The sequence below is a fragment of the Sapajus apella genome, unplaced genomic scaffold (genome assembly GCF_009761245.1).
Source record: "Sapajus apella isolate SASKATOON/1434 unplaced genomic scaffold, GSC_monkey_1.0 scaffold31, whole genome shotgun sequence".
NCBI lineage: Eukaryota > Metazoa > Chordata > Mammalia > Primates > Cebidae > Sapajus > Sapajus apella.
Window position 1 is genome coordinate 16,591,453 of NW_022436971.1, and position 27,721 is coordinate 16,619,173.

At 39.5% G+C, this 27,721-nt stretch overlaps 1 protein-coding gene across 6 annotated transcripts in view; it reads left to right on the top strand.

Moving 5' to 3' along the window:
- MBOAT2 (membrane bound O-acyltransferase domain containing 2) overlaps positions 1 to 27,721 on the top strand; it is a 139,037-nt gene that overhangs the window by 94,655 nt on the left and 16,661 nt on the right. For all 6 annotated transcript variants that reach the window (XM_032294194.1, XM_032294200.1, XM_032294196.1 and 3 more), the window contains 4 exons: positions 9,675 to 9,730; positions 15,151 to 15,205; positions 20,214 to 20,397; positions 24,154 to 24,346. In XM_032294194.1, the coding sequence (XP_032150085.1) occupies positions 9,675 to 9,730; positions 15,151 to 15,205; positions 20,214 to 20,397; positions 24,154 to 24,346 (488 nt within the window). The remainder of the gene's footprint in view (positions 1 to 9,674; positions 9,731 to 15,150; positions 15,206 to 20,213; positions 20,398 to 24,153; positions 24,347 to 27,721) is intronic.

A 27,721-nucleotide genomic window follows, 5' to 3' on the forward strand; every position in this document is an offset into this window, starting at 1 on the left:
GAATACTTGAGTTCAATCAGTGAGAAATAAGCATTTATTAATAGTAGAAAATTGAAACAAAAAGCATACTTTTAATTAGTTTAATTTATTAATGTTGATAACAGAAATGTTAGCATTAGCAGCTTGAAGTTAACAATATTGTAAAATCATGAATTTTCACATTGGCCTCTGGGGTCCTGGGACTTTGTAGGCAGATTCTGCAGGTGTCAGAGGAGCTCAGCAGGTGAGGTTCTAGGTCTTCCAGTCTTGCTTCAGCCACGTCTGCTCTGTGTTTCTCTAGTTTGTATTTTGGGATTCTGTGTAATAGTTCATTAAAAAATATTTTGCTGCTCTTTTAACTGGTCGATTTTAAGAATAATTTAACATAGCCAAGTTGAATGTATTATACAATCGTGTGGATTGGTGTGAGTATAGATTTGTGTGGCCCAGACTTTGGTGGGCCCTCACAGCCCCTCCATCAGTTTGATCTTAGTCATTCCCCTTTTTATTTCCCTTATTAGCTATTCCAAATTCTTGTCAGTCTCAAGGCCTTTACCTGACATTTCTATATTATCTAGGGATAGGCTAAGTACATTTAAAACAATAACATTATTTCAGTGGCTCAACGTAATAAGAGTTTATTTCTCATTCACATTACATTTCATTGAGGAGGGAGTCTCTGCTCCACACAGTCATTTAGGGAACCAGACTCGTTCCTTCTTATGGTTCTACCTCCTTCAGGCTCTGGAATCCTCTAGGTTAAGTTGAGGGCGGGGTGGTAAGTGTGAGCAAAGTGAGGGTGTACCTGGGCAACACTTCTGTGTGCCTCCTATCAGCTAGCATGAGTCATGTGGCCTCAGGTCAGAGGACAGTTGACTTTAAGAACATAGTGCATGTTTAAAAAACAGCTGTATATGATGTGACTTTAGAAGTATTTTGCTACTATTTAAAATGCCATTTAAGGCTGAGTGTGGTGGCTCACACCTGTAATCCCAGCACTTTGGAGGCCAAAGCAGGTGGACTGCCCGAGCTCAGGAGTTTGAGACCAGCTTGGGCAGCATGGTGAAACCCTGTCTCTACTGAAGATACAAAAAATTAGATGTGCATGGTGGTGCACACCTGTAGCCCAAGCTACTCAGGAGGCTGAGGTGGGAGAGACGCTTGAGCCCTGGGCGCAGTGGTTGCAGTGAGCTGAAATCGCACCACTGCCTTCCAGCCCGGGTGACAGAGTGAGACCCTGTCTCAAAAAAACAAAAATAAATTTTAAAAAAATGCATTTAAATACTTAAGTGTAGTTTTAAATATTTAAATATATAGAAGAAAAACAATCTGGCATTTTTAAGATAGAAAACCTGTTTATAAAACTCCCAGTTTAAAGAATATTTTTTATCTGTTAGGAGAAAAGTTTTGACCATTGTCAGTGGTCTGATAAAGATTAGACACAGTCGAATTACCTGAAGGAGACCATTGTGGCAGAATTAACTTGAAGGCTCTCTATTTTTTTTTTCTTTTAAATGGGCACAGGAGAGAAAAGAGCCACCTAGATACAGACTCCTCTTGCTAAAGTATTTGGGCACAGGGAACCCTTGAATGTGTTACAATATATGAGCAGAAAAGATCCTGATTAGAGTGAATATCATAGATCTTCAGAATGTTAGATGGCTAAGAAGGTGGATTGGATAGTGACTAACCCTTTGTGCTGAGCTGGCCCATTGCTCTGACGCTAAAAAGTGTAAGAAGCAAAGCCCAGACTCTTGCTGAGGAATCAAAGTGAAATCTCTTTTGCATGGGACAATTTTACTTGCACAGGAGTATGGAGAAACGGGTGTGTGTTTGTGTGCAAGTCTGTGTAAATTGTTAGGTTTAAGATACATTTCAGATGTTGATTAGATACAGGGACTTATGCCGTAATACAAGTTTCTATTTACAGAAAGGTTGAAAAGCTACTGAAATTGTTCAGTCTCACATTAGCCTTAGAAAACAGATACAGGATAAATATAAAACAACTACATAGCTTTCTTTATATCAGCAATAATCAGTTAGAAAATGAGAAACAGGATTCTTTTTCAAAAGCAAGAAAAACCATAAAAAATCTAGTAATTTGTATAAAAAGAAATGTACAGAAGCTCTGTGCAGAAAACGATAAATTCTCGCTGTAGAACATAGAGTAACTGGCAAAAAAAATCAGCCTGTTTGTTTGAATAATAAACTCAGTATGTGACTGAGTGCAGTGGCTCACACCTGTAATACCAGCACTTTGGGAGGCCTAGGTGAGAGGATCGCTTGAACTCGGGAGTTCAAGACCAGCCTGGGTAACATGGCGAAACCTCGTCTCTACAAAAAATTTTAAAATTAGCTGGGCATGGTGGTGTGTTCCTGTAGTTCCAGCTACTCGGGAGGCTGAAGCAGGAGGATCGCTTGACCTTGGGAGATTGAGGTTCCAGAGCCATATTCACACAACTGTACTCCAACCTGGGTATCAGACCAAGACCCTGTCTCAAAAAAAAAAAAAAAATCAAAACAACCTTCAGTATTATAAAGATACTAATGGGGCTGGGTGTGGTGGCTCATGCCTGCACTCCTAGCATTTTGAGAGGCTGAGGCAGGTGGATCACTTGAGGCCAGAAATTTGAGACCAGCCTGACCAATATGGCAAAACTCGTCTCTACTGAAAATATAAAAATTAGCTGGGCGTGGTGGGGCGTACCTGTAATTCCAGCTACTTGGGAGGTTGAGGCATGAGAATCACTTGAGCCAGGGAGGTGGAGGTTGCAGTGAGCTGAGATCGCACCACTGCACTCCAGCCTGGGTGACAGAGCTGTCTCAAAAAAATAAAAAATAAAGTAAAAAAAAAAAAAAAAGGCAGATTCCCTCTGACTCCCCCAAGTTAATCTGATGATATAATGCAGGTAAAATTGGAGTTTTTAGGGAAATCAGGTAAATAAATGGAAAAGTTTCTCCAGAAGAATCAATGCTTGAGTATAGTGAAGTGATATAAAGACGTTCTACCCAGGAGCCATTAAAATATTCTGGACTGACAGCAATAGACAAACCAAGGAAACCAAGATGAAGGACCAAGAAAGAGACCCACGGATCTAAGAAATAAAAATACAGAACAGCAGTGGTGGGATCAGAAATTCATGGGGAAAGCCAGGCTCTACTCTTCAGTAAATGGTATTGGGACGTTTAGAAAGAGAAAAGAAAGATAAATCCTTGCCCCACGTATAGATAATAGACTGCAGATGGAAGTGAGAACAGATTTTTTAGCAAAAAGGTTCTGATTGGAATATGTTGATTTCTGTGGTACTGAAAAGGTTGCTTTTAGTGTACGTACCAAAAATTTATATGTGAAATAATCATTTCTTCATGTCAAGAATGTATCTTAGAGCTAACTGAACCGTATTAGAGGCTTAGTAAATGCTTACTACTGGTCAGTGGTGTGTCCTCCTTCAGTAAGGTTTATTAAGCATGCGCTGTGCATTTTGCTAGGTTCTTCAAGGTTCAGACAGGTACTTTTGTAGGCAGCATTTTTTTCAAGCGTAATAAGAACTGGTAGTCCATATAATCTGATAGCCACAGGTGTGCTTATCATGTCCATCCCTTCTTTTTAGAAAGCGTTATTCATATTCAGACTCTAATTGTAGATGTGTTTCTGTGTTCTCTGAAATGAGTCATGGAAGGCCCCCCTTGGCCCTTCATTGTGTTCCCGCTAATGATGCATAACTGTGTTGTGAATAGGGTTGATGTAAATCATTCAACTGCCTGCAAGTAGTGGAACTTGATCCTGTCCCTGATCCTGGCTCATTCTGTGGGAGCATTTCCCAGCCCCTTGACCTACATTTGATTTCAGGAAACATTCCATCTGGCTACCACTAATGTAATTCAAGTTATCTGGAGTAAACAGAGATGGATCCATTATGGTTTGCTTTGTCTGTTCGTCGCCCTACCCAACCAAGCCTTTCTCCCTGAACGTATGTGTGTTCACAAAGCAGGTGGCACAAGATTCATCAGAAACATGCAGTGTTTTCCTGAGGCTAAGAAGCTGGTGATGGGCCTGCAGGGCCTCCTCAGTGTGTGCCTTCTCACCACTCTTTCTTCTTCAGTTCTGCCACTCATCCCAGTGTTTCTCCTTGGAACACCCTTCCAGCCATATCTGCGTGTCCAAACCTCCACAGTCTTAAAGGCTTAGCTAAATGACTCTTGTTTGAGATGCATCCCCTCAGCTCTATCTGTGTAAATCCTCAAATAGCTCACTGGGCAGTGCATACTTTGTACTGTAGTTATTCACATACCTTTCATCAAAACAGCGCTTCCCTTTTGATTATTATGTTCCTTCAGCACCATTGGCTTCATAGCAGTTTAGTTATTATGCAAAGGCGTGAATGGAGACGGGACCCAGCTCCTATTAAACATCTGCTGTGTGTCAGACACTATTGAATTTAGTACACAGTGGCATCATTATCCCCTGTGTTTTATAGATAACCGTTTTGAGAAAAGTCAGATAACTTCCTTGTCTTCCACAATTGATGTGAAGTGGGGTCAGGATTAAGTGTTCTGACCCGTACGTCCAGCTGCCTATGCACCCTGCTGTCTAGGGCCTCTTGTGCCAAGCATGCCTAAAGTTGCAGCCCTGATTTCCCTTCTCAGTCCGCTTCCTCCTCCTAGTTACCCTGGTCAAAAACCTCGGTGGTACCAAGTATGAAAACCTGCATAGGATACATTATCAAATCCCATTGACTTTCCCTTCAGAATAGATCTAGAAGTGACTTCAGACCTCCTGTGCTGTTACCCTGGTCTGGGCCACCATCCTCCCCTGCCCACCTTCCCCCTGCCTCTGGTACCCCCACAGTCTTTTTTCAACCTAGAGTCAGAATATATTCTTTTAAAACCGAGTCACTTTTTTGCCTAAAATCCTCCAGTAGTTTCTTGTCTCACTCAGATCGATGCCTGTGTCCTCACCCTGAGAAGGCGAGAGCCTGCTGGATCCGGCCTCCTGCTTGCCGTCTTCAACCTTTGTTTGTGTCCCCATTACTCACTGTCACATTGGCCTCCATGCTGATCCTGCAACATGCCAGTCACACTTCTTCCTAGACTGTTGAACTTGCCTTTCTCTCTTCCTGGAACATTTTTACTCCAGGTCTCCACAGAGCTTGTCCTCTAGTTCACTGTCATCTTCTGGGTGAGGCTGGTTCCCACCTGTGTCCTGTATTCCTTAGGCCCCTTACTCTGCTTCATTTTATTGCCCAGGGCTCATAGCGTCTGACACATTGTATCTTTACCTGTTTATTCGTTTATAATCTGTCTCTCTCCAGTGCAGTATAAATTCCATAACAGCAAGGACTTGGCCTGTCCTGTTCACACTGTGTCTTTGGCACATAGAACAGTACTTGGTGCATCGTAGGTGTTCATTCATTAAATACTTGTTTTTTTCTGAATGAAGCTGTTAGTAAATGAATGAATGGACAAAGACTAATGGCCTTTTCCATCATCTCTCACTTTGTATTCATTTGGTGTTAGGCAAGTGAGTTTACTTGGTGTCAGCAGATCTTGTTTGGATGAAAGGGTACTTGTACACTTAGGATAACTGAGGTGGACAGTTAACAGTTTGCCTCTGTTGCCGGGTAACACATATCCTGGTGGCAAGCTGTTACCCAGTAGATGCTTTTAGTTGATTTGTAGCATTAACATACAGACTTCCCTTGAGTTTAGTGGTCTCCTAGAGATAACAGAACAATCACAAAAGTAATTGTTCATTTTTAGCATTCATTCGCTTGTAATGTTTAACTACATTTGAGTTTTACTGTGTAATAGAACCAAATCCTATTCTTGTTCTTTGTAGAGATAAAAAGTATGTAAATATATTTTTAAATTTTTTATCCTTTTTTTATTTCAGAAAGCCTAGAATTTTTACTTAAGCTGAATTTTTTTATATTAGCTAAAACTGTTACATCAGTTGAAGTATTACTTTGAACAGTTATATTTCATATTTTCCCACAGTCTTAGCAGAGTATCACTGGAAGGAAATTTCGGTAATACCACTTAAATATACTAACGTTGTCCTATAGAAGGAAAAAAACCTCCATCCACAGGCCCTGACCTCACTCTGGAAGTTCCAAAGCCTTCCGCTTCTTCTCCCTTTTCCAGCTTCCAGCTTCCAGCTTCCATCCTAGCGAAACAGGAGGTTCTTTCCAATTTGTGTCAAGGCATCCCAGGCTTTTCCTAGGGTCCAGGAAGTGGTTAGATACTGAGGCTGCATTAATACAAAGTCAACAGATATTCAATAGTTAAAATGTCAGTAAAGATGTAAGTGAAATAGTTGTGTAAATCACCCTAATTTGTCCTGAAACAGATGTTTGTGAACAAAATATACTGTTAAGAAAGCCCACTGCAGTTACGTCCCTGTGTACTGTTATGACTATTTTCATTTGTAAATGCCTTCTGCACAGTTGTTTCTGCTGTGGAAGGGTGAGGTGTGCCCTTTCTCATCAGTCTTTCTTGTCTCCTAGCTGTGTACCTGCTGTGCTGTGTTGGACTCATCTGGCTGTTTTGCCCTCTAGTTTGCATTTCTGAGCTCTCTTTAATCTACTCATCCCTTACTGAACTTTTCCTATAATCTTATTTTCATCCATAACATATGCCTGTGTAGTTACTCTATGATAGTTTTGTCTTCAGTCTTTCTGTTTCTCCATGTGCAATGCCTGGCTGACGGGTTGGACCAGAGCATTGGGACTGCCATCCACTTAAAACAAAAGGAATATATGGAGCTAATGACCATCAGGAAATGAAGCAAAAAAAAATGATGAGGCATTTCTATAAACCAGTCAGTACATTGACGGTGTATTATGTACCAGGTACTGAAGGCACAGAAATAATTAAAGCAGTATTCCTAACTGTTGAGTAGCTCATGGTTTTTTTTTTTTTGTGGTAATAGAAGAGTAAACAAATAATTACAATATATAATAAATGCTTTCAAGCACAGACGAGAAAGAACAGATAGCGGGGGGTGTATAACCTATAGAGGGAGTAATAGATCTTGACTGGACACTTAGATTCCATTTATTTGATATTTTAAAAATATTTGTTGGCCAGGCACAGTGGCTCACACCTGTAATTTCAGTACTTTGAGAGGCTGAGGCGGGTGGATCACTTGAGTCCAGGAGTTTGAGAACAGCCTGAACAACATGGCAAAACCTCGTGTTAACCAGAAATTTAAAGATTATCCATGTGTGGTGGCACGCTCCTGTAGTGTCAGCTGCCTGGGAGGCTGGGGTGGGAGAATCATTTGAGCCCAGAAGTTCGAGGCTGAATTCAGTCAGACAAGATTGCACTACTGCACTCCAGCCTGGGTGACAGAGCGAGACCCTGATGAAAAGAAATGTTTTTTTTATTTAGCACATATTTTGTGCCAGACACTGTGATACATGCTGAAGGTTTAGTGGTGAACAAGACTGTTAGGTTCCTTGCCTCATGGACTTTCTAAAAAAGGGGGAGATTTAAAAGGGAGAGATTTAATAAAGAGAACAACTATGAATGTGAAAACACTGTAAAGGAAACAAACAAGGACTGAGATGAAATGAAGTGTGTGTATTTTCATGCATGTGTATGTGTTTGTGTGGGCAGAGGGAAGCTCCTTGAGTTAGAGTTGTCCAGTGGGCCTCTTGTGTGAAGTGACTCTTCAGCTGATTCTTGAAGAGGGAGGAGTAGCTTATCCTTGTAAAATGATTCCAGGAAGAGTAGTCTGGGTGGAGAGAGCAGCATTTGGAGAGAGGCTGGAGTATTCAGGTCCATTTCCTGTCTTCCCTCCTACTCTGTTAAGGGGCATGATTCCTGGAATCAGCAGTACAGCTACATGTCACCCGTCCTCCCAGCCACACATCACCTGTCCTCCCAGTGAAGCTCACTTTTGTAAGAGCTTCTGTGTCCTTTGCACCTGATGGAATAGAAGTTGTATGTGGGTTCAGGGGCCCAAGCGGGCACAAGAAGGACACTCAGAGCCCATATTTGCATTTTTTAAACATCTTGTCTGTGTATACCTGACAGATTACTGTGTCACTGAATTGACAAAATAAATGTAATAATTATTTTATCAGTTGTTATTATGTTTTAAGGAGACATGGGTATTAGAATTTAGAACCGAAGAGAATTGCATAACTCACCAGTGAGCTAAACTATGAAAAGAATTAGGCAGATTGAGAAAAATGATTATCTCCCCCTGGGGAAATGGAAATTACAGGGCATTTTTTATAATTTTCAAGGGCTTGAAGGATATCTTACAAAGCAGAAATAGCAATTGGGTGTTCCAAGCCACCTGGGGGATTAGGTTGGTTGAAGCATGATTCCCTGAGAAGTGAGTATGTAAATGTAAGAATTGACTTTTAGAATTGAACCTAAGAGAAATCTCCTCCCTTAAGTACTTCCAGTTTAAGACCATTTGTCATTGATAAGACATTCCTATTAGTTGAGGAGAATGAGCTGTAGCTTCTTAAGGGCCCAGGTCTGTAAATCAAATTACCAGTGGTAGGAATGTTTAAAGCAAACCCTTGCTGCTGTTTGTTGACATTGTGAGAAAGACACATCTGTTTGCCAAAGGCAGCAGTGGACACGATCGAGTTTCTGCACTGAGCGATGTGGACTGGTGGAAGTGAGCAGGTCAAGAACTAGACCCACAGGGGACTAAGTCTCCCTAGCCTGGGGCCCCCTTTCCGTGGCAGTGCATGGGGTCTTCAGGATTCCCTGAAACGTGTTCTCCTCCTCACATGTATAGAGCACAGTCTACCTTAAGGCAAAACACAATTTCTTGGTTTTATTGTATTATCGTTTCAGAAAGTTAAATAACTTTTGGTCAATTGTTCTTCAATATTGTCTGTAAGCTAATGTAATAGTTAAAGGATAAAAGCCTTCCTGGTGGTTTTATTTATTTTTATAGAGATGGGGTGTTGCTATGTTAACCAGGGTGGTCTCAAACTCCTGGGTTCAAGCAATTCTCCCGCCTCAGCCTCCGAAAGTGCTGGGATGACAGGCATGAGCGACTGAGCCCAGCGTTAACTGTTTTTTAATATTGTCTGAAAGCTAATGAAGTGTAAGATGCATCCTGGTGGTTTTCTCATATGGCTGTGTTTTTTTCCTTTCCAAGTTATTCATTCAATAATAATAACAAAATATAGGAAAATAATGTGTTTTCTTTTATTATTTTAAAGTCCTTTTTCCTTTAAAATACATCATGATTTCAGTGCCTTACCTGACTGTGTTTAGAGTCAATAACCCCTGGGTGCCTAGTTTTTAGAGTAAGAAGTTGGGAGTGTGTCCGTGATGTTGAAGACAGTACTGAGCCAAAAGCAGGAGACCGGGGCCTCCTCTCATGCCTGTGTGCCTCTCACCTCCGGGCCTCATTTTCTAATGTATAAGATGAGGAGACTGGGTTAGATCACTGGGTCACTAGAGATTTCTTTTAGGGGGGAGCATTTTTTGTTTTGTTTTGTTTTTTGAAGCCTGGGAGAAAGCCCAGATCGCCATCTCCTGTGCTGTCCTCAAACACATAACCTCTGAGTTATTGCTGAAATCCCTTGGAGGTCTTTTTTATGTTAAAAATTTCAGGATTTGTAGTGATAAAAGCAGAATAAACTCTTATTCATATGTCATAAGTATTGTTTTAACTTTCTTCTTTTAAAATACTAATTTTTTTTATCTTGTCACAGCCCAATGATGATCATTACTCAGAAGATCACTAGTTTGGCTTACGAAATTCATGATGGTAAGAATTCTGAAATTAATTTTTTGTTGCTGAAAAAATTTTAATTCCAATAATCTTTTGCTTGAGATATTACCGTAACTTTCTGCTGTTAGAGTAAGGAAAGGGAGGGTGTTAAGATAGTGGAATATATTTAACTCTGCATAGGGTTATGAAAAATGCTTGCTTTCCTTCAGTGTTTTATCTTCATTTTGAATTCAGTGCAGTGACAAAAAGTAAAATGGTGTGATTTAGTCATATGGCCCACAGTAGTGGTAATTTGACATATAAAGGAAAGAGACATTTGGTCTAGATCAAGTTTTATTATTTCCTGCTTCATCTCCTTGTTAAATTCTTATTATAATTTATGTGTTTCCCCCCACCTCTTTCCTTTTTATACATACATTCATAATTATATGTTTCCGTATATTTTTATTATAAATATTTCTCTTTTCAATGAGTGACATATAGCCCTGGCCTAACAGGACTCTGAGTCATAAGATTTGGACTCTGATTCCTTCAAAGACTGAAGAAGTGAAGCATCCCTATTAGAACAGTCATTTGTATGTATCCTGGGGAGCTTTTGAGATGAATTTGAGCCCCACTGTGTCTCCACCTATCCAGTGCAACTCCCCGGGCAGGATTTCCCTCTTACTGTCTGAGGACCAGCCCTGACAGTACTGTGAAAAGAAAGTGAGAGAGAGAGAGAGAGAGAATTTTTCCTCTTCTCACCCCTGACTACTACAAGCATTTCTGGGGGATGGTGGAAGGAAAGAGGTAGATTAAAAAATCTCTGCTACGTGTTTAATCAAGTCTGCATGTTAAACAGCAACTCTGCCCTTCGAAAGAGAAACTTCACCTCTGAGGGAAAATTCCGCATACAGGAGGGAACATGAGGTGTGGTAGGAGTGTGGGTTTTGATGGATGGGCAAATGTATACTCAGATTCCAGTTCAGCTTCTTACTGCTTCAGTTTTCTCCGTTGTCAATTAACAGTATGATCCAGCTTGAAGGGTTTTTTCATGGATTATAATTTGTGCAGTGTCTTGTAGTTCTTGCATTCTGATCAATGAAGTCATCTGGCGAAACTCACCAGACCTTGAAACGAGATTGTAGTTATAAAACTTAATACTAGAAAACACTGTAGGTAAAAACATACAGTTATCTTTAGGTGCTAAAACTTCTGTAGTATGCCGATAACAGGTTACTCCTGTGACACAGGAAAGAGAATATAGAAAAGTCATGGGTCAAGGATATAATTTTGTCCATAGGTCTAGAAGTATCTGATGACAATATATATTCAACTCAGAATTAGAAGCACAAGAAACCCCATTTTGTGACCTCTTCTTTTAAATGGATTTAATGGTAATTATCTGTTTAGAACAGTTTAGATTTTGATTAATCTTGGCAGCATTTAAAGATTTCATTCCCTTTAACTTATCAAACTGGATTCCTCTTCCAGTTTGCTTCAGTACATCCTTTGAGACAGTCTGCTACAGATCTGCCACTCCCGATACCACCTACCCCTTTATTCCCAAGGGATGGATTGAACCCTGTCTAATCTATATTTTCTCAGCTAGTCTTTCAGAGAAGGGCCTTATTGTCTGTGTGTCGGGGGACCCCAACACCACTCCCAGCTTGGTGATTCACAGGACTTAGCATGTAGTTGTATTCATGGCTAACATTTATTACAGTGAAAAGATTCCAAGCAAAGTCAGTAAAATGCAATGTGCCTGTAGTGAAGTCTAGAAGAAACCAGGCACAAGTTTCCAGAAGTCCTCTCCCAGGGAAATCACTTAGTTTTTCACAATTTGTTGCTGGGGGAATTAAGAATGTACTTAATCTCCCCAGCAACAAATTGTGACAACAGCTGGGAAGTGTCTATTCGGGAAACTCTTAAAGTTTTTATCAGGGGCTGGTCACATAGGCTTCTGCTGCCTAACACACACCAAATTCCAGGCTCCCAGAAGGAAAGCAGGTGTTCTGAATAAACCATGTTGTTGACACAAATAGGCTAGGCATAGGGAACATTTCATATTGGTGTAGGGGACTGTGGACCAGCGCACACCTTATAAGAAGGCCTTACTAAGGACAGCAGACTCAGAACTCTGCTAACCTGTTTCTGCACAGTCTGGTTCTGGACCACTCCTAGATGAAACCAAGTGAATTATCTATAACTGTGTCTGTTTCTCAACTATCAGTGAATCAATCCAGCAGCATCATTCATACTTGCATCCTCAGGAAGCAGGTGTTACTGTATCTTTGGATATTTCTAGGCATGGTTTTTAAGACATTTCATCACCCTCACATAACAGAGCCTGTTTACCCTTCTGGCTTTGAGATTGCTGAGGGCTTAGGTTGAATGACTAAAATAACCTGCTGGCATGTTTGTTCATGAAGTCTGACTTGTATTGTGGCCTTTAGGGATAGCATGGCTGGTTTTCTTGCTGGCAGCTTCATTGATGTCACCTTACAGTAGGAATACTTCAGCTAACTGAATGTTTGTACAGGTTGAGTATCTCTTATATGAAATGCTTGAGATCAGAAGTGTTTCCAATTTTGGATGTTTGGATTTTGGAATATTTGCATACATATAATGAGATATCTTGGGACCCAAGCCTAAACACAGAATTAATTTATGTTTTATATATACCTTATACACATAGACTGAGGGTAATTTTCTACATTATTTTTAATAATTTTATGCATGAAACAAAATATGTGTACATCGAACCATCAGAAACCAAAGATGTCACTATCGCAGCCACCCATGTGGATAATCAGTGGTTGTTTGGCATCACCATGATTCCTGAACTCCGAATTTACATGAAAATGATAAGCAATCATTTTCTTATACCTAGTCATACGTAAGTACTAAACAGTGGAAAATATACCATTCCATTGATACAGTGAAAAAATAGTGTACTCAGGGCAACTAAGCAGCACAGTAGAATCTCTGGACTGCCAGCATCAGCGGTTAGACACAGCAGCAACAAACAGTGGCAGGCGTTCAGTCTCTGCCAACAACGTGTTGTCACGACGGGGCTCAGAAGTCTTCTTGTATCCCATTGTTTGCTGGACTGCCTTGTCTGTACCTGGTTAGACTTTTAGCGTTAAAAAATGATATCTTTTCTTTAATTGGTTTTTGGTGATTCTTTTGGCAAGTTCCCAAATTGTGAACTGAGAAGGGAGGCTGAGCTTGTTGTGCTTGTAGGCTTTTGACACGTTTGTTCTATGTAACTCTATCCTTTAAGCTCCGTGTCTGCTTTTCTTGGCTAGTTTATACTTTGAAAGCAATAATAGCTTCTCTGAGCAACGTGGCAGGCTGAACTGGTGTAGAGGCCCACCCTATGCCAAACACTTGGAAATGCTGACTAAACCTAACAACATAGTTTATGTATGGCAAAGCTTGAAATCACAAATAAGGTTATTAACATGTCACCCTTCTGGTAAAAGCATGAGGAAAAAAAGGATAAGAAATTTTAGACAATCGAATACTTATCCTCATTTCTAAAGATGGCTGTTGTTTTTTTAAGGAAAGGGTGGACAGCAGTGTATCTGATATGGGGAAAGAAAATAGAATTGTCACAAATAGGAGTTATCCTTTTTTAGTGTTTAAATCCTGATAGTATTTTACCTTTTTCTCATCTTTGATCATCTTTTTTTAAGTGTTTTTTTTTCCCTCTGATTATAAAAAGTAGGTATGTGGTCATTGAGGAAAATTTGAAAAACATGAATTGGAAATACAAAGAAAAATAATCTTCTGTATCCCTCCCCCAACAATCCTCAGAGCCAGACCTCCTCCTCCTCCTTTTTTTTTTTTCTTTTTAGGCAGTCTAGGCCCACTACAACCTCCGCTTCCCAGATCCAAGCGATTCTCATGCCTCAGCCTCCTGAGTAGTTGGGATTACAGGCATGTACCACCATGCCTGGCTAATTTTTTTATTTTTTTAAAGTAGAGACAAGATTTCACCATGTTGGCCAAGCTGGTCTCAAACTCCTGACCTCAGGTGATTCAGCTGCCTTGGCCTCCCAAAGTGCTGGGATTACAGATGTGAGCCACTGCGCCTGGTCCCTTCTTTTTTTTTATTAATATTTCCTTTATCATCTTATGAGGCATAGTTTTCTTTTTACATAATTGTCAAAAGTGGAATGTATAATATATTCCCATTCTTCAATTGTAGCATATACAGGCTGCTACTTTTTTTTTTTTTTTTTTTTTGCTATTATGTATAAACTTGTGATGATCCGTGTCATATATCTTGAACCACACCTTCAGTTATTTCCTTAGGGCTAGAGTTTTAGGAACAGAGGGTAGAAAGATACCTAAAGTGTTTGCTATACTGGTTTACAGAAAGATGATGTGAGTTCCTCTTGGTAGCTCATTTGTTTATCTTCTATCTCCCTACTAGACTGTAAGTGCTATAAAAGCAGGGAGTTTGTTTTTCCTCTGCTCTTTCCTCAGTGCATAGAATAGTTTCGGAGACATTTTAAGGAAGTAATTATTTTCTTCTCATCTTTGTATTATATACATATAAAATACATAAAATGTGTGTTTTACATAATTTAGATTGTACAATATGAGTAAGAGCCCTTTAAAATTTCTGCATACTTATAAGTGTAAACGGCATCTTGCTCTTTTAATGTACATTTAATGGTTTATAATAAAAATGTTATGAAATTAACATTTCACATTAGTTGGCTACATGTAGTTCTTTTATGATTTGTCTTTTCCTGTTTTTAGTTTTGTCTATTTCAGTGTTTTTTAATTGCTTTAGCTTTGTTTCTTTTGGGAATATTAATACTTTATTAATATTAATTTATGAATATTAATGTTGCTCCTTGCTTTTTAATTTAGTTCCCCTTTAGTCTTTAAATTGGATTTGAGGTATATATATTTTCAAAGCATATGGATCTAGTAAGTTGATGTGTAATCTTAAATAATACATCCTCTTCTTTGAAGAGAAAGTAAATAGATGGATAAAGATCATATATTTGAGTTTGGTTTTCATGCATTGGAGTCATCAGGAGTAAGGAAATTGCTCCTTGCTTTATGTTGAGCTTCTAGTTTATAGTACTAATGTGTAGTCATTTAAGTTATCCAATAATAGAAAAATTGTAATGGCCCTTTTGGAAAAGTCATAGCATTTACAGTTAAGGACAATAACATTATAATTTAAAAAGTGCCAGCATTTGGGAATTCTTTAGTTTAATTATAACTTCCCTTAGAGTGGAGTCAAATGACCACCCATGTGTTATTTTATAAAGACTTTTCACATGATTGAGCCTGTGTTGCCATAAGAAGGAATGGAATAGTCATTATATCAAAATTGGGAATATAATAGCATGAATTTCAAATGAGGAAAGTAATGAAAGTGTGCATGGGCAAAAATGCCATTTTGGGAGAAATCTTAATTGATAAAAGTACCAATTTTTGTTTCTCAGGGATGTTTCGGAAGGATGAAGAACTGACTTCCTCACAGAGGGATTTAGCTGTAAGGTACGTGCCTTTGCATCGTATCCTGTCATGCTTCCCATGCCTCTGCCTAGGAACCACATTCCTCCTGTGGCTTAGGCTTACTAGTCCTTCTAGAGGTACTTACTTCTGAAAATCAAGCCTCACTCCCTCCACGCACCTCCCTCCTGCCAAAGCCTGCTGGGTGGGACTGGGTATCCTCTCTAAGGCTCCTGCAGCACCCTGCCTATGTGATTGTACATGTATGACTCCTGTGGGCCATGAGGCTAGCTGCTAGTTTTTGTCCCTGTGAGACTCTGAGTTCCTTGAAGACAGGAGGATAGTATTGTCTTCATGTCTGCCATCTAGTAATTACTGATAGTAATGGCAGGTACCATTTACAGGCCGATAACTTGATGGCAGGTACTGGGCTAAGATATAATGCATTAGTATAGTATATAGATGCCATATTTTGAAATAATAAAGAACCAGTCAGATAATTCTCATTATTATTTGAGGAATTCATCTGCGATAGGCTTCTACTTCATTTATTGAAGGCACTCTGATGACTAATCTAAGGAATGGCTTAATTTCACAGGGTCCATCTCAACCGAAAATAATTTGAGATGGAATACGCATTATACTTAAAGAAAAATTATCTGTAGATTACCTTGTTTCTAAATCTAGAATGAATAAGTGCGTAACTGCTAGAAGAATGAGATTGTTTGTGATATTATTTAGAACTACACTAAGTATTCATTCATCTTTGATCCCAGGTAGCATGTCTTAGGGATCTTTTTATATTTTCCCCATCTTTAACAATGTTCTATTCTGATAACCTCTATAGTCAGTCTTTATATAGCAATAAATACACACTTAAGTATACTTTTCTAGAGGTTAATTTGGTCTGGGTTCTTTGATCTTTAGGGGCCCTTGGGCTATCCCAGTAGCTACTCATTTACACTCAGCCCCCATTTCCCCCGTGCCTCTCACATCGAGAGAAAATCCCCAGACCTAGGTAACCCAACCTCTCCACCTACCTAAACAGTGGAATAAAGCTGAATGGAAAAACATCTTCTTGCTGACTGGACTCATTTGAATTTGTTACTCCAAATTTAAAATTAGGATTCCTAGTATTGCCAGTGGCTCGATCACATTTCCTTAGTCCACTCATTTCCCACACTCTACTAAGATGATATATTCTCCTTTCTCCCAGACTTTTAACACTCTGTCCCCGCTACTTATGTTGGTAGCAAAATTTTATTTTTTGGAGAGAAAAAAAAGCAATCCTACTTTGATTTTGCAACCACCAAATATACAATGATGCCTGAATCTCTAACACAGTGCTCTACTTTGTTTCCTGGTATCAAATACTAGCTGTCCGTAATCTAAGGCCAGCTTCTCACTGTGGCACGGAGTCCACTTCCTTCTCAAGGATTTTGCTGTGTCAGTTACTCCTGTCTGTTCGCTCACTGATTTCTGCCTCTCCGTTGGGCCATCCCCACCACCTGAACAGAACAAGCTCATGGCACCTCTCATTCCTTTCTAGCCGTCACCCCATTATTGCACACTCCTTTAGAAGAGCACTTTTTGAAGGCTTTGTCAACATTCAGTGTCCTTCCCATTCTCTCCTCAACCCCCTGCATTAAGGTATTTGTCCCCATTCTTGGTCTGAAATCATTCTTTCAGGATCGCTCTTAGTCTTGGCCGATTTCATTGTCAGCCTGTTTGCATGATGCCGAACCTCAACAGCACTGGCCAGCTGGCCACTCTTCTGAAATACCTTCTTCACTTCCTTCCAGGACACTCCATTCTTTCCCTTTTTCTCCCCCCTCACTGACTCTCTGTTTCTTCTGCTTAATCCTCTGACCCTGCTTCTGCCTTACCACAGGAATAACCTGCTGTATTCCAGGGCTCAGACCTGGACCTCTCAGTTTTCTCCAGGTGGTCACATCCATTGACTTTAAATACCATCTTCGTGTTTGAAGTCTTCTAAATTTATATTCCCGCACAATCCTGTCCCCTCAGCTCCAGCCTCATTTATCCAACTGCCATTTTAAGGTCTCTACATGGATAGTGACAGGCAGCTCAAACAGAACATGTTCAAAACAGAACTTCTAATTTGGTCCCCTCTTCCTTCCTCCTCCACATCTGTTCCTCCACCATTATCACCCACTTAGTTAATAACAGTGGCATTATCACTGGTGGCTTGGGGGGACTTCCGTTTTCTTATAGCAAATACACTTCACCAGCAAGTTAAGTTAGCCCTTCCCTTAAAATTCATCTCTGATCTGACTGATTTTCACCACTTCCGCAGGTCACATCCCAGCACAAACCCTCATTTTCTACTTAGTCTGCTGTGGGAGCCTTCCTACCTGGCATCCCTATTTTCTCCCATCCCCTGTGCAGCCTACTTTTCAGCTAGCAGCCAGAGAAGCTTTTAATGTGCATTGGATTATATTATTCCCCTCCCCTGATGAAAATCCTCCAGTGGCTTCCCCTGTAATTTAGAATAGAATTACAAACCCCTGGCCACAGCATATAAGGCCCAGCAAGAGCCCAGAGCTCGCCCACGCTTCCTCAATCCATCCATTCTTTACTGTGCAAACCACTCTATCAAAAGTACCCCTCCCTTCCTGCCATCGCTTTCTGTCCCTTTGCTCTGCTTTGTTTTCTTCAGTAGTAGGTGTAACTGTCTGATGTTATACAAGACATTTGTTTTAATTGTCCCTCTCCATGCCCCTCAATATAAGGTCATTGAGGACAAGAACTTTGTCTCATTTATTGTTCCCGTTATCTAAGTTGTAGTTCATTATTTGGAGTGATTTTGCCTCCAAGATTCAGACATTTTTGGTTGTTACTGCTCAGGGGGTGGTGCTACTGACATCTGGTGGGTAGCACCTAGGGGGTGCTGCCAAACACCCTGCAGTGTGCAGGAGGATGCCACAACAGAGAACTGGGGGTCCAAAGTGTCAATAATTCCACAGGGAGAAGCCCAAACTTGAGACAGCACATGGTTGATATCAAATAATTATCAATGGAATGAATGAATGAATCTTTTGTTTGGTATTATACATTACAATTAGATTTAAGTTCTGATTTTATAAACAAGTGTAGTAATTTACTTCAGTACCTAAAATGACTTGTTTGATATGACAGTGGAGCCAAAAATTACTTAAGCAAGTTTCATGATTAAGAACCTCCTCCTGTCCTTGCTAATGGTGATACATAGTTGACTTGGTGTTAAAATAATTGGTATTGAGAATGAAACTCTGCTGCTGGAGTACAAGGAGTTCTTTTGTACCCTTGTGACTGCAGGGTACTTACCCCAGTCTTTGATACAGTGAGAAAGCAGGCTGTTTCATCATTAAATAGAAATAACTAAAAGAGAAAATCTGCCAGAAACATTTTCTGTCATCAATTTCAAGCCCTGAAAAGAAAATACTTAAGGTTCAAGACATTTTTAAAAGTGGAAAAATAAGTCTGGAAAAGTTAGAAAAGTAGTTTTGACTGAGTGGTAACCTAGACAGTATCAGATGGGCAGGAATCACTATTTTGTTCTATGTAATTTCTCAAAGAAAATTAATGTATGCTAAGCTAGGCAAGGTGGTGAGTGCCTGTCATCCCAGCTACTCAGGGGGCCAAGGCAGAAGGATTGCTTGAGCTCAGGAGTTTGAGTCCAGCCTGGGCAACATAACAAGACCTATCTCTTAAATTGGTTTTTAAAAATACATTCTATTATGAGGGTATTCTCTCAACTTCTCTTGTCCACAAGAATGTTTGTATATTTTAAGGAGACAGCTTATCCTATTCAGAGAGGAGGAGGGACTGTGACATGTTTGAGAAGCCTGCCTGCCGTGCCCAGGTGCAGTTGTGGTTTCTTTGTGATGGCTTATAATCGACAGTAGACTTTCTTAATGGAACTGTATTTTTTTTTTAAATATACGCTCCTTATTCATTTATATGATAACATAAATAGTCTAAACAGCCTCTTGTATAAACTAACTGTTTTCACCCTATTACCCGTAGGTACCATGTATCATTTGGACAGACCTCTAAGGAATGGAATTAAAAATGTTTTGGGACATTCTTGACTCCCTTTTCTCTTCCACCCCATAGCCAATCCCTCAGCAGACTTCAGGCTCCACTGCCAGGACACGTGCAGAGCGTCTGCCCCTCCTCCAGCCATCGTCATCTCCTGCCTGGAGATAGCAGGAGCCCCACACATGGGCTGAAGTGATGTGTTTTCAGACATAGGTCTTTTAAAACCCTGCTATGTTTTTTCATTTAAGTCAGAATAAAATCTAAAGTCCCTGCCATGGCTAGTAAGGCAGGCCCTGTCTGGTTCAGCTCAGCTGTCTGCCCTGCTCCTACCTCCTCTCCTGGGACCACTCTACTCCAGCCCCATGGTCTCCTTGCTGCCAGGCATGCCCAGCTCAGGGGTCCTCAAGCATCATTCCCTCTGCCTGGAATCCCTGTCCACATTATTCCTGTCACTTTTTTCTGGTCTCTGCTCAAATGTCACCTTACCAGAGAGGCCTTCTCTGACTTCTTAATATCATAAAAGAGTTCCTTCTTTTTGTAGCACTTAGCATCTCTGAAAATATTTTTTATATATTTTATTATTGTTTTCTGCAACTGGTATGCAAGCCTTGTGGCTATAGGATTGTCTTCTCTTTGTTTCCTGCTGTATCCAGGCCCTGGAGCATGTGGGGCATATGGTGTGCAGCATGTGTTTGTTATAAGAGCAGATAATTGCCTGGGAAGAGACAGCACTTTATGGATAGTGCACCCATCTTTGATTTGTTTCATCATGAGAAATCTAAGTCGAAACCTTTATATTTGCCCTAAGTATCTGTAAAGAAGCTCTTATTCAGACACACTGTTGAGCATGACTGTGTCCTGAGCCTGAAAATTTTTGTTGTGTGGGTGCAAATGAAAATTAAAGCTTGTCTTATTTTGGAAATGGGGAACAGTGAGGTGGATGATTATTCTATCAAATGTTCTGAAAGCTTACGCTGCATCTCACTGGTTGCATGTCTTTTCATTGCAGGCGCATGCCAAGCCTACTGGAGTATTTGAGTTACAACTGTAACTTCATGGGGATCCTGGCAGGCCCACTCTGCTCTTACAAAGACTACATTACTTTCATTGAAGGCAGATCATACCATATGACACAATCAGGTGAAAATGGAAAAGAAGAGATACAGTCTGAAAGAACAGAGCCATCTCCAAATGTAAGGTCATGAGATTTATCTAGAGCCTTCATAGCATGTATTGGTTAGTCTTATTTATTTAAATATACAAATATTTTCACATTTCGAACTTAACCATGTATTTCTTTAAAAATACTTTTCAAGATAAATGACTCTTCATACTGTTACTTAATGGTGATATCTAGTAGAAGTACAGTCATGATTAAAGAACATAAATAAAGTCACTTCAGAAAATATGTGCTGAATTCCTTCATAAGAATAATGCTTTATAGTTACAGGGAATTTTACAAGAAAGCTCTTATTATGGAATTGGCCAGCCTAATGATTTTCCAGGCCCACCCTCCCCCCTCCCTCCCCCCCCCCTTCACTCCAACCCTCCCCCCCCCTCCTCCCTCCCTCCCTCCCTCTTTCTGTCTGACTGTCTTAACCCCTGCCTTGTGTTCCAGCAGATTGTAAACACTCTGTATCCTCCATTTCTTTTTTGCTTGCCCCCTCCTCTTCTTAATTATTGCCAGTTGAACTCTTTCTTTCCTTTAAAGGCCTACTTCAAATATCACCTTTTCCATAAAACAGCTCCTTATTCCCACAGTGAAGAGATTAGTAATATTATAAAGATATAAATAATAGCTAACACTTTGACAGTGCTCACCGTGTGTCAGGCTCTGTGGTGTGGACTTCACACCTCTGTTTCAGCCCTCCCTCATAGCAGTCATACAAGGCAGGCACTGTTTTTCTTACCATCTAACAGATGAGGAAACTAAGACTCAGAGGCTAAGTTTGACCAAGATTTCCCAGGTTGGCAGTAGAACTGGAATTCAAACTAGTGCAATCTGGTTCCAAGTCTGTGCTAAGTTGCCTTACAACCAAACATAATTTTTACTTTCTTTGAGCCACTGGGGTATTTGAAACTGCTGGGATGCTGCTTCATAAGGAAAGGCATTGAGACTCTGTATAGGCTCAGTTTCTGTTAGACTTCATCTGGTAAAATCTAAAGTTTCCATGAAAAAGAACAGACCAATCTGGAAGTCTGTGAGTTGAAGGAAAGGGGCTAATATGTTTTCCCTGAATGCAGGGTTTAGAGCAAGGGGTGACGTGACCTCCCTTATCCTGCAAATCTACCACCCTCCACTGTGTGGGCAACAAAGAGTGAATGTAGAAATGTGCATCTTCGCAAAAGATAGTATATTGCTTCTTTCCTACCATGTGGCTCATTGTATTTTATACCAAAATGGTGTTTTTCTCTTTGTATTTTCTGTTACTGGTTAAGTGTTGAGAAATGTCATCTCAAACTGGATGGGATTCCAGACTTGAAATTGGTGTCTTTTCATTGACTGTTTTGTATCTCCAGGGTGACCACTTAATCTTTTAGTGGTCTCCCTGCTGTAAGAGAAAGTAAAGACAATTGTAGACAGCATCATAGAAGTTTATTCTAGAATGCTAGAAGGAGAATGAAAGCCTAGGAATCAAGATGCTGGACTCTCAGTGACCAGTTTGGCTCATCATTTCCGCACATTGCTTAATGTGTATGAGTCCCTCTCTGCAAAAGGAGAATCCTAATGTCTTCCCCATTTTAGAGACTGTATGAAGATCAAACGATTTTGTAAAATACTTGAAAATATCAAATGTTATAAACGTGATAGTAGTAAATCAAATTCGACAAAAAATAATACACATATATATGTTCTGTTACTTCACTGAGTTTTTATGGGTTTTACTCTCATAAAATGTCACTTTCCTCTTTTGGATTATAGACATCCTAAATCAGAGGTTGTTGATAATGGTAAATATTCTTAATGTGTTTTCCCACCATTTAAATAATATATTTTATTTAAATTTTACATTCATATACTTTATAATGTCAAATAGTGATAGTCAGTAATAAGTCCCTCAAATGGCATTTAGATGCTCCTTGTGCATCAATGGAGTATGTAGATTATTGAGATCCAAAAAAGGATGCTTGTGGAGCCCACTGGCTCTTCTGTCGGGGACCTCTCCATTGTCCTCTCCTCTGTCTGCATCATTTAGGATATGGGTTTGGCTGCTGAAACAAGGACCAAAATAACAGGAACTTAAAGTAGAAATTTATTTTTATGTTACATGTGGGACACTCACCTGTAAGCAGTGCATTAATAACATGGGGGCCCTATGGTATGAGAGATCCACACTCCGTCTTCCCTGTATAGATTACTTTTGCTCACATCCTATTGACCAGACCCTAATCACATAGCCACACTCGGGTGTACCATAGGTGCTGATGTGTCATCTTTAGCTAGACTTCCAAGCAACCAAGAGAAATTTCTTTTTCTGTGCAGGAAGGGGAGGAGGGCTCCCAGGTAACACTTGGCAGTCTCTGTCGTGACATATGTAGGACATTTCCCTGGGGCTGTTCGTTTTTGTTTGTTTGTTTTGAGTGAAGCATTCTCCAGTATTCTGCCTAGGACATACAAACTTGACTTCTGGGACCCTGGGTCTGGGCAGGGGAAGGGGGTTGAGGATATCACCTCTTAGAATACTGGCTGTCTTTGTATTATCTACATTTTCATTGCAGCACCATATCCCTGCCCTGCTTCAGAACTGTACAGTCTAGTGGCTACAGGTTTCTTGCTATATTACTAGAATGATATGCCTCATTTAAAAATTAAAATATGGGGCCATTTGTTTCATCTTGCTTCATTTATAATTACTATTTTTTCTCTACCATTTTAAAATGTTATAATTCAAATGTAAAGGTAAGATATTTGGGAGGCACTAAGGAAAAAGTAGCCTTATTTTATTAAAAGACAATGGAAAACGAGAATAACAGCTGCTGCACAGAGTCCATGAACACCGGAACAGCTCAATGATAAAGTATTGTTTCCCAAGGTGCAGTGCATCCGGCATATGCTTTGGCTCTTGCCTTGGAGCTTTTCTTTTGGCACTATTACATAAAGTGTTAAAATGTGGCACTTCATTGATAAATTACTTCAGTTAATTTGAATACTATTTGGTTACTGTATGGATCACTTCCAAATCCAGTTATTTTGTTGCATACTTCATCTGGATCTAGCCTTTTCTCCACTTGCTTCTTTTTCTTCATAGCCTATATAATCTCTCTTATACCAAATGAAGTTGAAATATTCTGGCCTTCTACAAATATAAAAACAGCATGAGTTGTAAAAATACAGAATACCCTGAGTTGGTAATGTAACCTTACTGCAGTGTTGCTAAGAATAGCCTCTTGTTTCACCAGTCTTTTATACACATTTTATTCTTCTCAGGTGTGTAACTCTTTTGGTTTTTATTATTCTTGAACAAAGCTCTGTTAACTTTCAGATTTACGGAGATGCATAGATTGTTTATTGTAAAAATAACGTCCATGAGATGCCTAGAATTTGGAAAATACAGGAAAGACACAATGGAAAAAATATTATATATATATATCTCCATATAAAATTTACTGCCAAAAGTAATTGTTATTTTTTTTTTGTATTCACTTCCATTCACACTGATACACCAATGCTTGCTTTTAGATTTCTTGATTTCCTGAAAGTTCTGAATACACAAATAGAGATTTTAGTATGAGTTGAGCAGTAACCCCTAGGTAGTATTTATTGAGTTGGAAAAGTTCATACCATGAGACCATGGAAAACTTTAAACACCAAGTGCGATTTAGTTCTTCAGTTTTGACCAGAAGAATTGTAGGACTGATGTTGAGGAAGATCAATTTGTTAATAATACATAGAATGAATTAAAAGGAGCATGGATAAAGTTGATGAAGTCTCGCCTTACGCTTTTCAGACTGCGGTAATTCAGAAGCTCTTAGTTTGCGGGCTGTCCTTGTTATTTCACTTGACCATCTCGACAACATTACCTGTGGAGTACAACATTGACGAGCATTTTCAAGCTACAGCTTCATGGCCAACAAAGATTATCTATCTGTATATCTCTCTTTTGGCTGCCAGACCCAAATACTATTTTGCATGGACGCTAGGTAAGTAACATGTAAATAGACTCCCTTGTGCCTGTGTTGAAGCAGTCTTTCCTTGTCGATAGATTGCTATCAGTGCGCCCTCTTGAGGATACGTAAAGACCAATTGGAAAAATTAAGTCATCTATGTAGAAGACACAGACCTCACAGTTCATATGTAAGGATATTCTAAAAACAGAATCAATTTTATTATAATACAAAATAAAAATCAATGGATCAATGGAAATACAACAGATATTTGTTGAATGCCTATTGTATTCTAGATTTAGTGCTAGCCAGAATAGATACTAGTATGTATAAGACATAGTCCTTATTCTCCAGATGGTTGTAATTTAGTATGATTGTATTCAGCTTATCATTATGATACCTCTTAAATAGACCGTTAACCATAGTATAATATGATCAGTAGTTTATCAGCAAAGTGAATAAAATGATATTGGCACACTGATAGGGGGTTATCAATTATGCCAGGAGATTCATCATTAATTTTTTGTTTGCAATTATGACAATTAAAATGATTCTTAGGGTACTTCTGATCCTCAACCCCAATATTTGGTTTGAAAAATGAATTCAAGACCAGCCTCGGCAACATAGTGAGACCCGTGTTTCTACAAAAAAATTGTTAAAAATCAACTAGGCCTGGTGGCGTGTACCTGTAGTCCTGGCTACTTGAGAGTCTAGGGTGGGAGGACCGCTTGAGCCTAGGAGTCTGAGGCTGCAGTGAGCCATGATTGCACCACTGCACTCCAGCCTGAGCAACAGAGTGAGACTTTGTCTCAAAAACAGAAAGATTGAATGTGATTTCAGCAATTGAAAAATGGCAGGTTTTGCACTTACGAGCAAGGAAACATGGAGCTATCTTGCTTTCCCTGGCAGATGTTAGCAGGGGCATGTAGGAGGGACCTGCTCAGGTGAAATGGGCTTTCACAGGGCTTTGCCTGCTCTGCAGAATGAGCCACAAGGGGCTTCAGGCAGCGCCTGATCGTCTGATCCTATGGCGGAAGAAGATAATTCTGGCCACGTGTTGAAGGTTGAACTGAAGTAGAGAGAATCCTTCATTGAATAGATTGAAACCTCTTTTATGTATGTGTTGTCTTTTTTATCTCACCCACAAGATTGTAAGCTCCTTTATTCTTATGATTGTCCTGATTGCCTTGTTTATATTTGGTACGCAATGAATATTTGAATGAATGCACGAAGAAACACATCAGCCAAACGAGGGTGATAATTAGACCTCTGAGGTTTCACATTTTACTCTCAGTTTTATTTTGATTACAATAAAATACAGTTTGGGGCTGGAATCATTATTTTCAATCTTTCATCATACAACTGTGCACAATAGTATCATTAAAAGTTACTTTAACCTGGTGAGTTAATGGCCAATGAAAATAGAATGTTACCTTATGGATTTTAATCTGATATTTCTTTAAGGATTGAACATTTTTATTGTAGCCAAATTTAGACATCAGTAATATCAAATGAGATTCCTGTACTACTTGAATTCTGACTTTAAATTGAGACTGAGAACTTTCCCAAACACCTGGTACTTTTAGGGTTTTATAAGAATTGTGACCTGTTGAATCACTAGATTTATAGAATTGTAAGAGTTCTGCATGTTTTTGGATTTAGTTGGACATCTTATTGTTGAAAATCTATCAAATGGAATGAGATCATTGAATTTATAAGGCTTTTGAGAAAAATCACAAAATCTCTGTAAATATATAAAAATACGCAAGATTCATCATTAGGCCAGGAGCAGTAGCTCATGCCTGTAATCCCAGCACATTGGGAGGCTGAGGCAGGAGAATGACTTGAGACCAAGAGTTTGAGACCAGCCTGAGCAACATGTTAAGACCACATCTCTTCAAAAAAAAAAATTTTTTTTTAAATTAGCTAGGTGTGGTTGTGCATACCTGTGGTCCCAGCTACTCAAGAGTCCGAGGTGGGTGAATTGCTTTAGCCAGGGAAGTTGAGGCTGCAGTGAGCTGTGATCGCACCATTACACTCCAGCCTGGGTGACAGAGTGAGACCTTGCCTTAAAAAAAAAAAAAGAAAAAATTCATCGTTAATTTTTTGTTTGCAATTATGACAATTAAAATGATTCTTAGGATACTTATCCCCAACCCCAATATTTGGTTTGAAAAATGAATCTTATGCATTTTTACGTACTTACAAACCAAAGAAAAGGTGAGTTAATTCATTTTCCCTGATTCTTCCTTAAAGAAATAATCATATTAGAATATATATGAATGACAATTTGAAATTGAACTATATTTAAAGAATTTTAAGAATTTTTATCTGTAAGGCAATAAAGTTGTTTCATTCAATAATACTTAACTGTGTCTGTACTGTCTTAACACAAGTAATAGCTGAGGTCCTAGTATTGGTTAAGCCCTGAAGTTCAGGTGTCAACTCTGTCAGTGGAGAAACCAGCTGAGGCTCAGCATGCATGTGCCCATGTTCATCTCCACCCCATTACCTTTTTTTAACTGTCCATTTGGTTGTGAAATTGGAGTTTAATGATCTCTGGAGGTTCAAAAATCTGTTTTTGGGAAATCTAACAGTCCAAAATTCTTTAATTTTGTTTTTGTATTTTGTTAATAATTTTAAAAATAGTATGAATGTATTCTGGATCATGTGGACGGTTACTTTCTGATTTTTGTGTCCACATGTACATTTTTCAAATTATAATTTCATGGGTGCTAGTGGATAGGCAGCCTGTATTGTGCTTAATTCCTTAATTCAGTGTTCTCAAATAGGAATCAGGTTTCTTGTCTCCACAGCCCTGTGGCCCTGCCCTCTTCTCCTTATCACCTCAAAAAAAGGATTTATTGGGATCTGAGCAGTTTTTTTCCCTCTAACTCAAGTTTGAAAAACATTTAGCCCGTGTAAGGACAGATTGAATTAATGTTAATGGTCAGTTACTTGGAAGATCTCTATATAATGGCAACTTGGAAGCTCTCTTGGGAGCTACGTTACCTGGGGTAAAGATTAGGCGGGGTCTGTGAAGGGAGATTGGGGGACAAGGGACATGGAAGGTGGACACTCACAGTTTGATTTCCCCAGTTCTCTTCTCGTTTCGTTGCTGTTGACCGTACCCTGAGTCAATCTTGTTGTCAAATGAGAAGGTGGTTAGGAGTTTCATTGCTCTCAGATCACAGTAGGCTAAAAAAGGTGGAGAGGGTGAATACACGAACAAATCAGAAGTGGTGGCAACCATGCTGGAAGGAGGGAGTTCCCAGAAGCCATTTATATGGGTATGCTGCCCATGTGGTTCATAGAGTTTACTTTTAATTCTATTGAATCTGTTACTATGCTTACCTTAAAGGCTCATATTTATGTGAATTGAACAAAGGCGGCTGACCTCATTAAATCTGA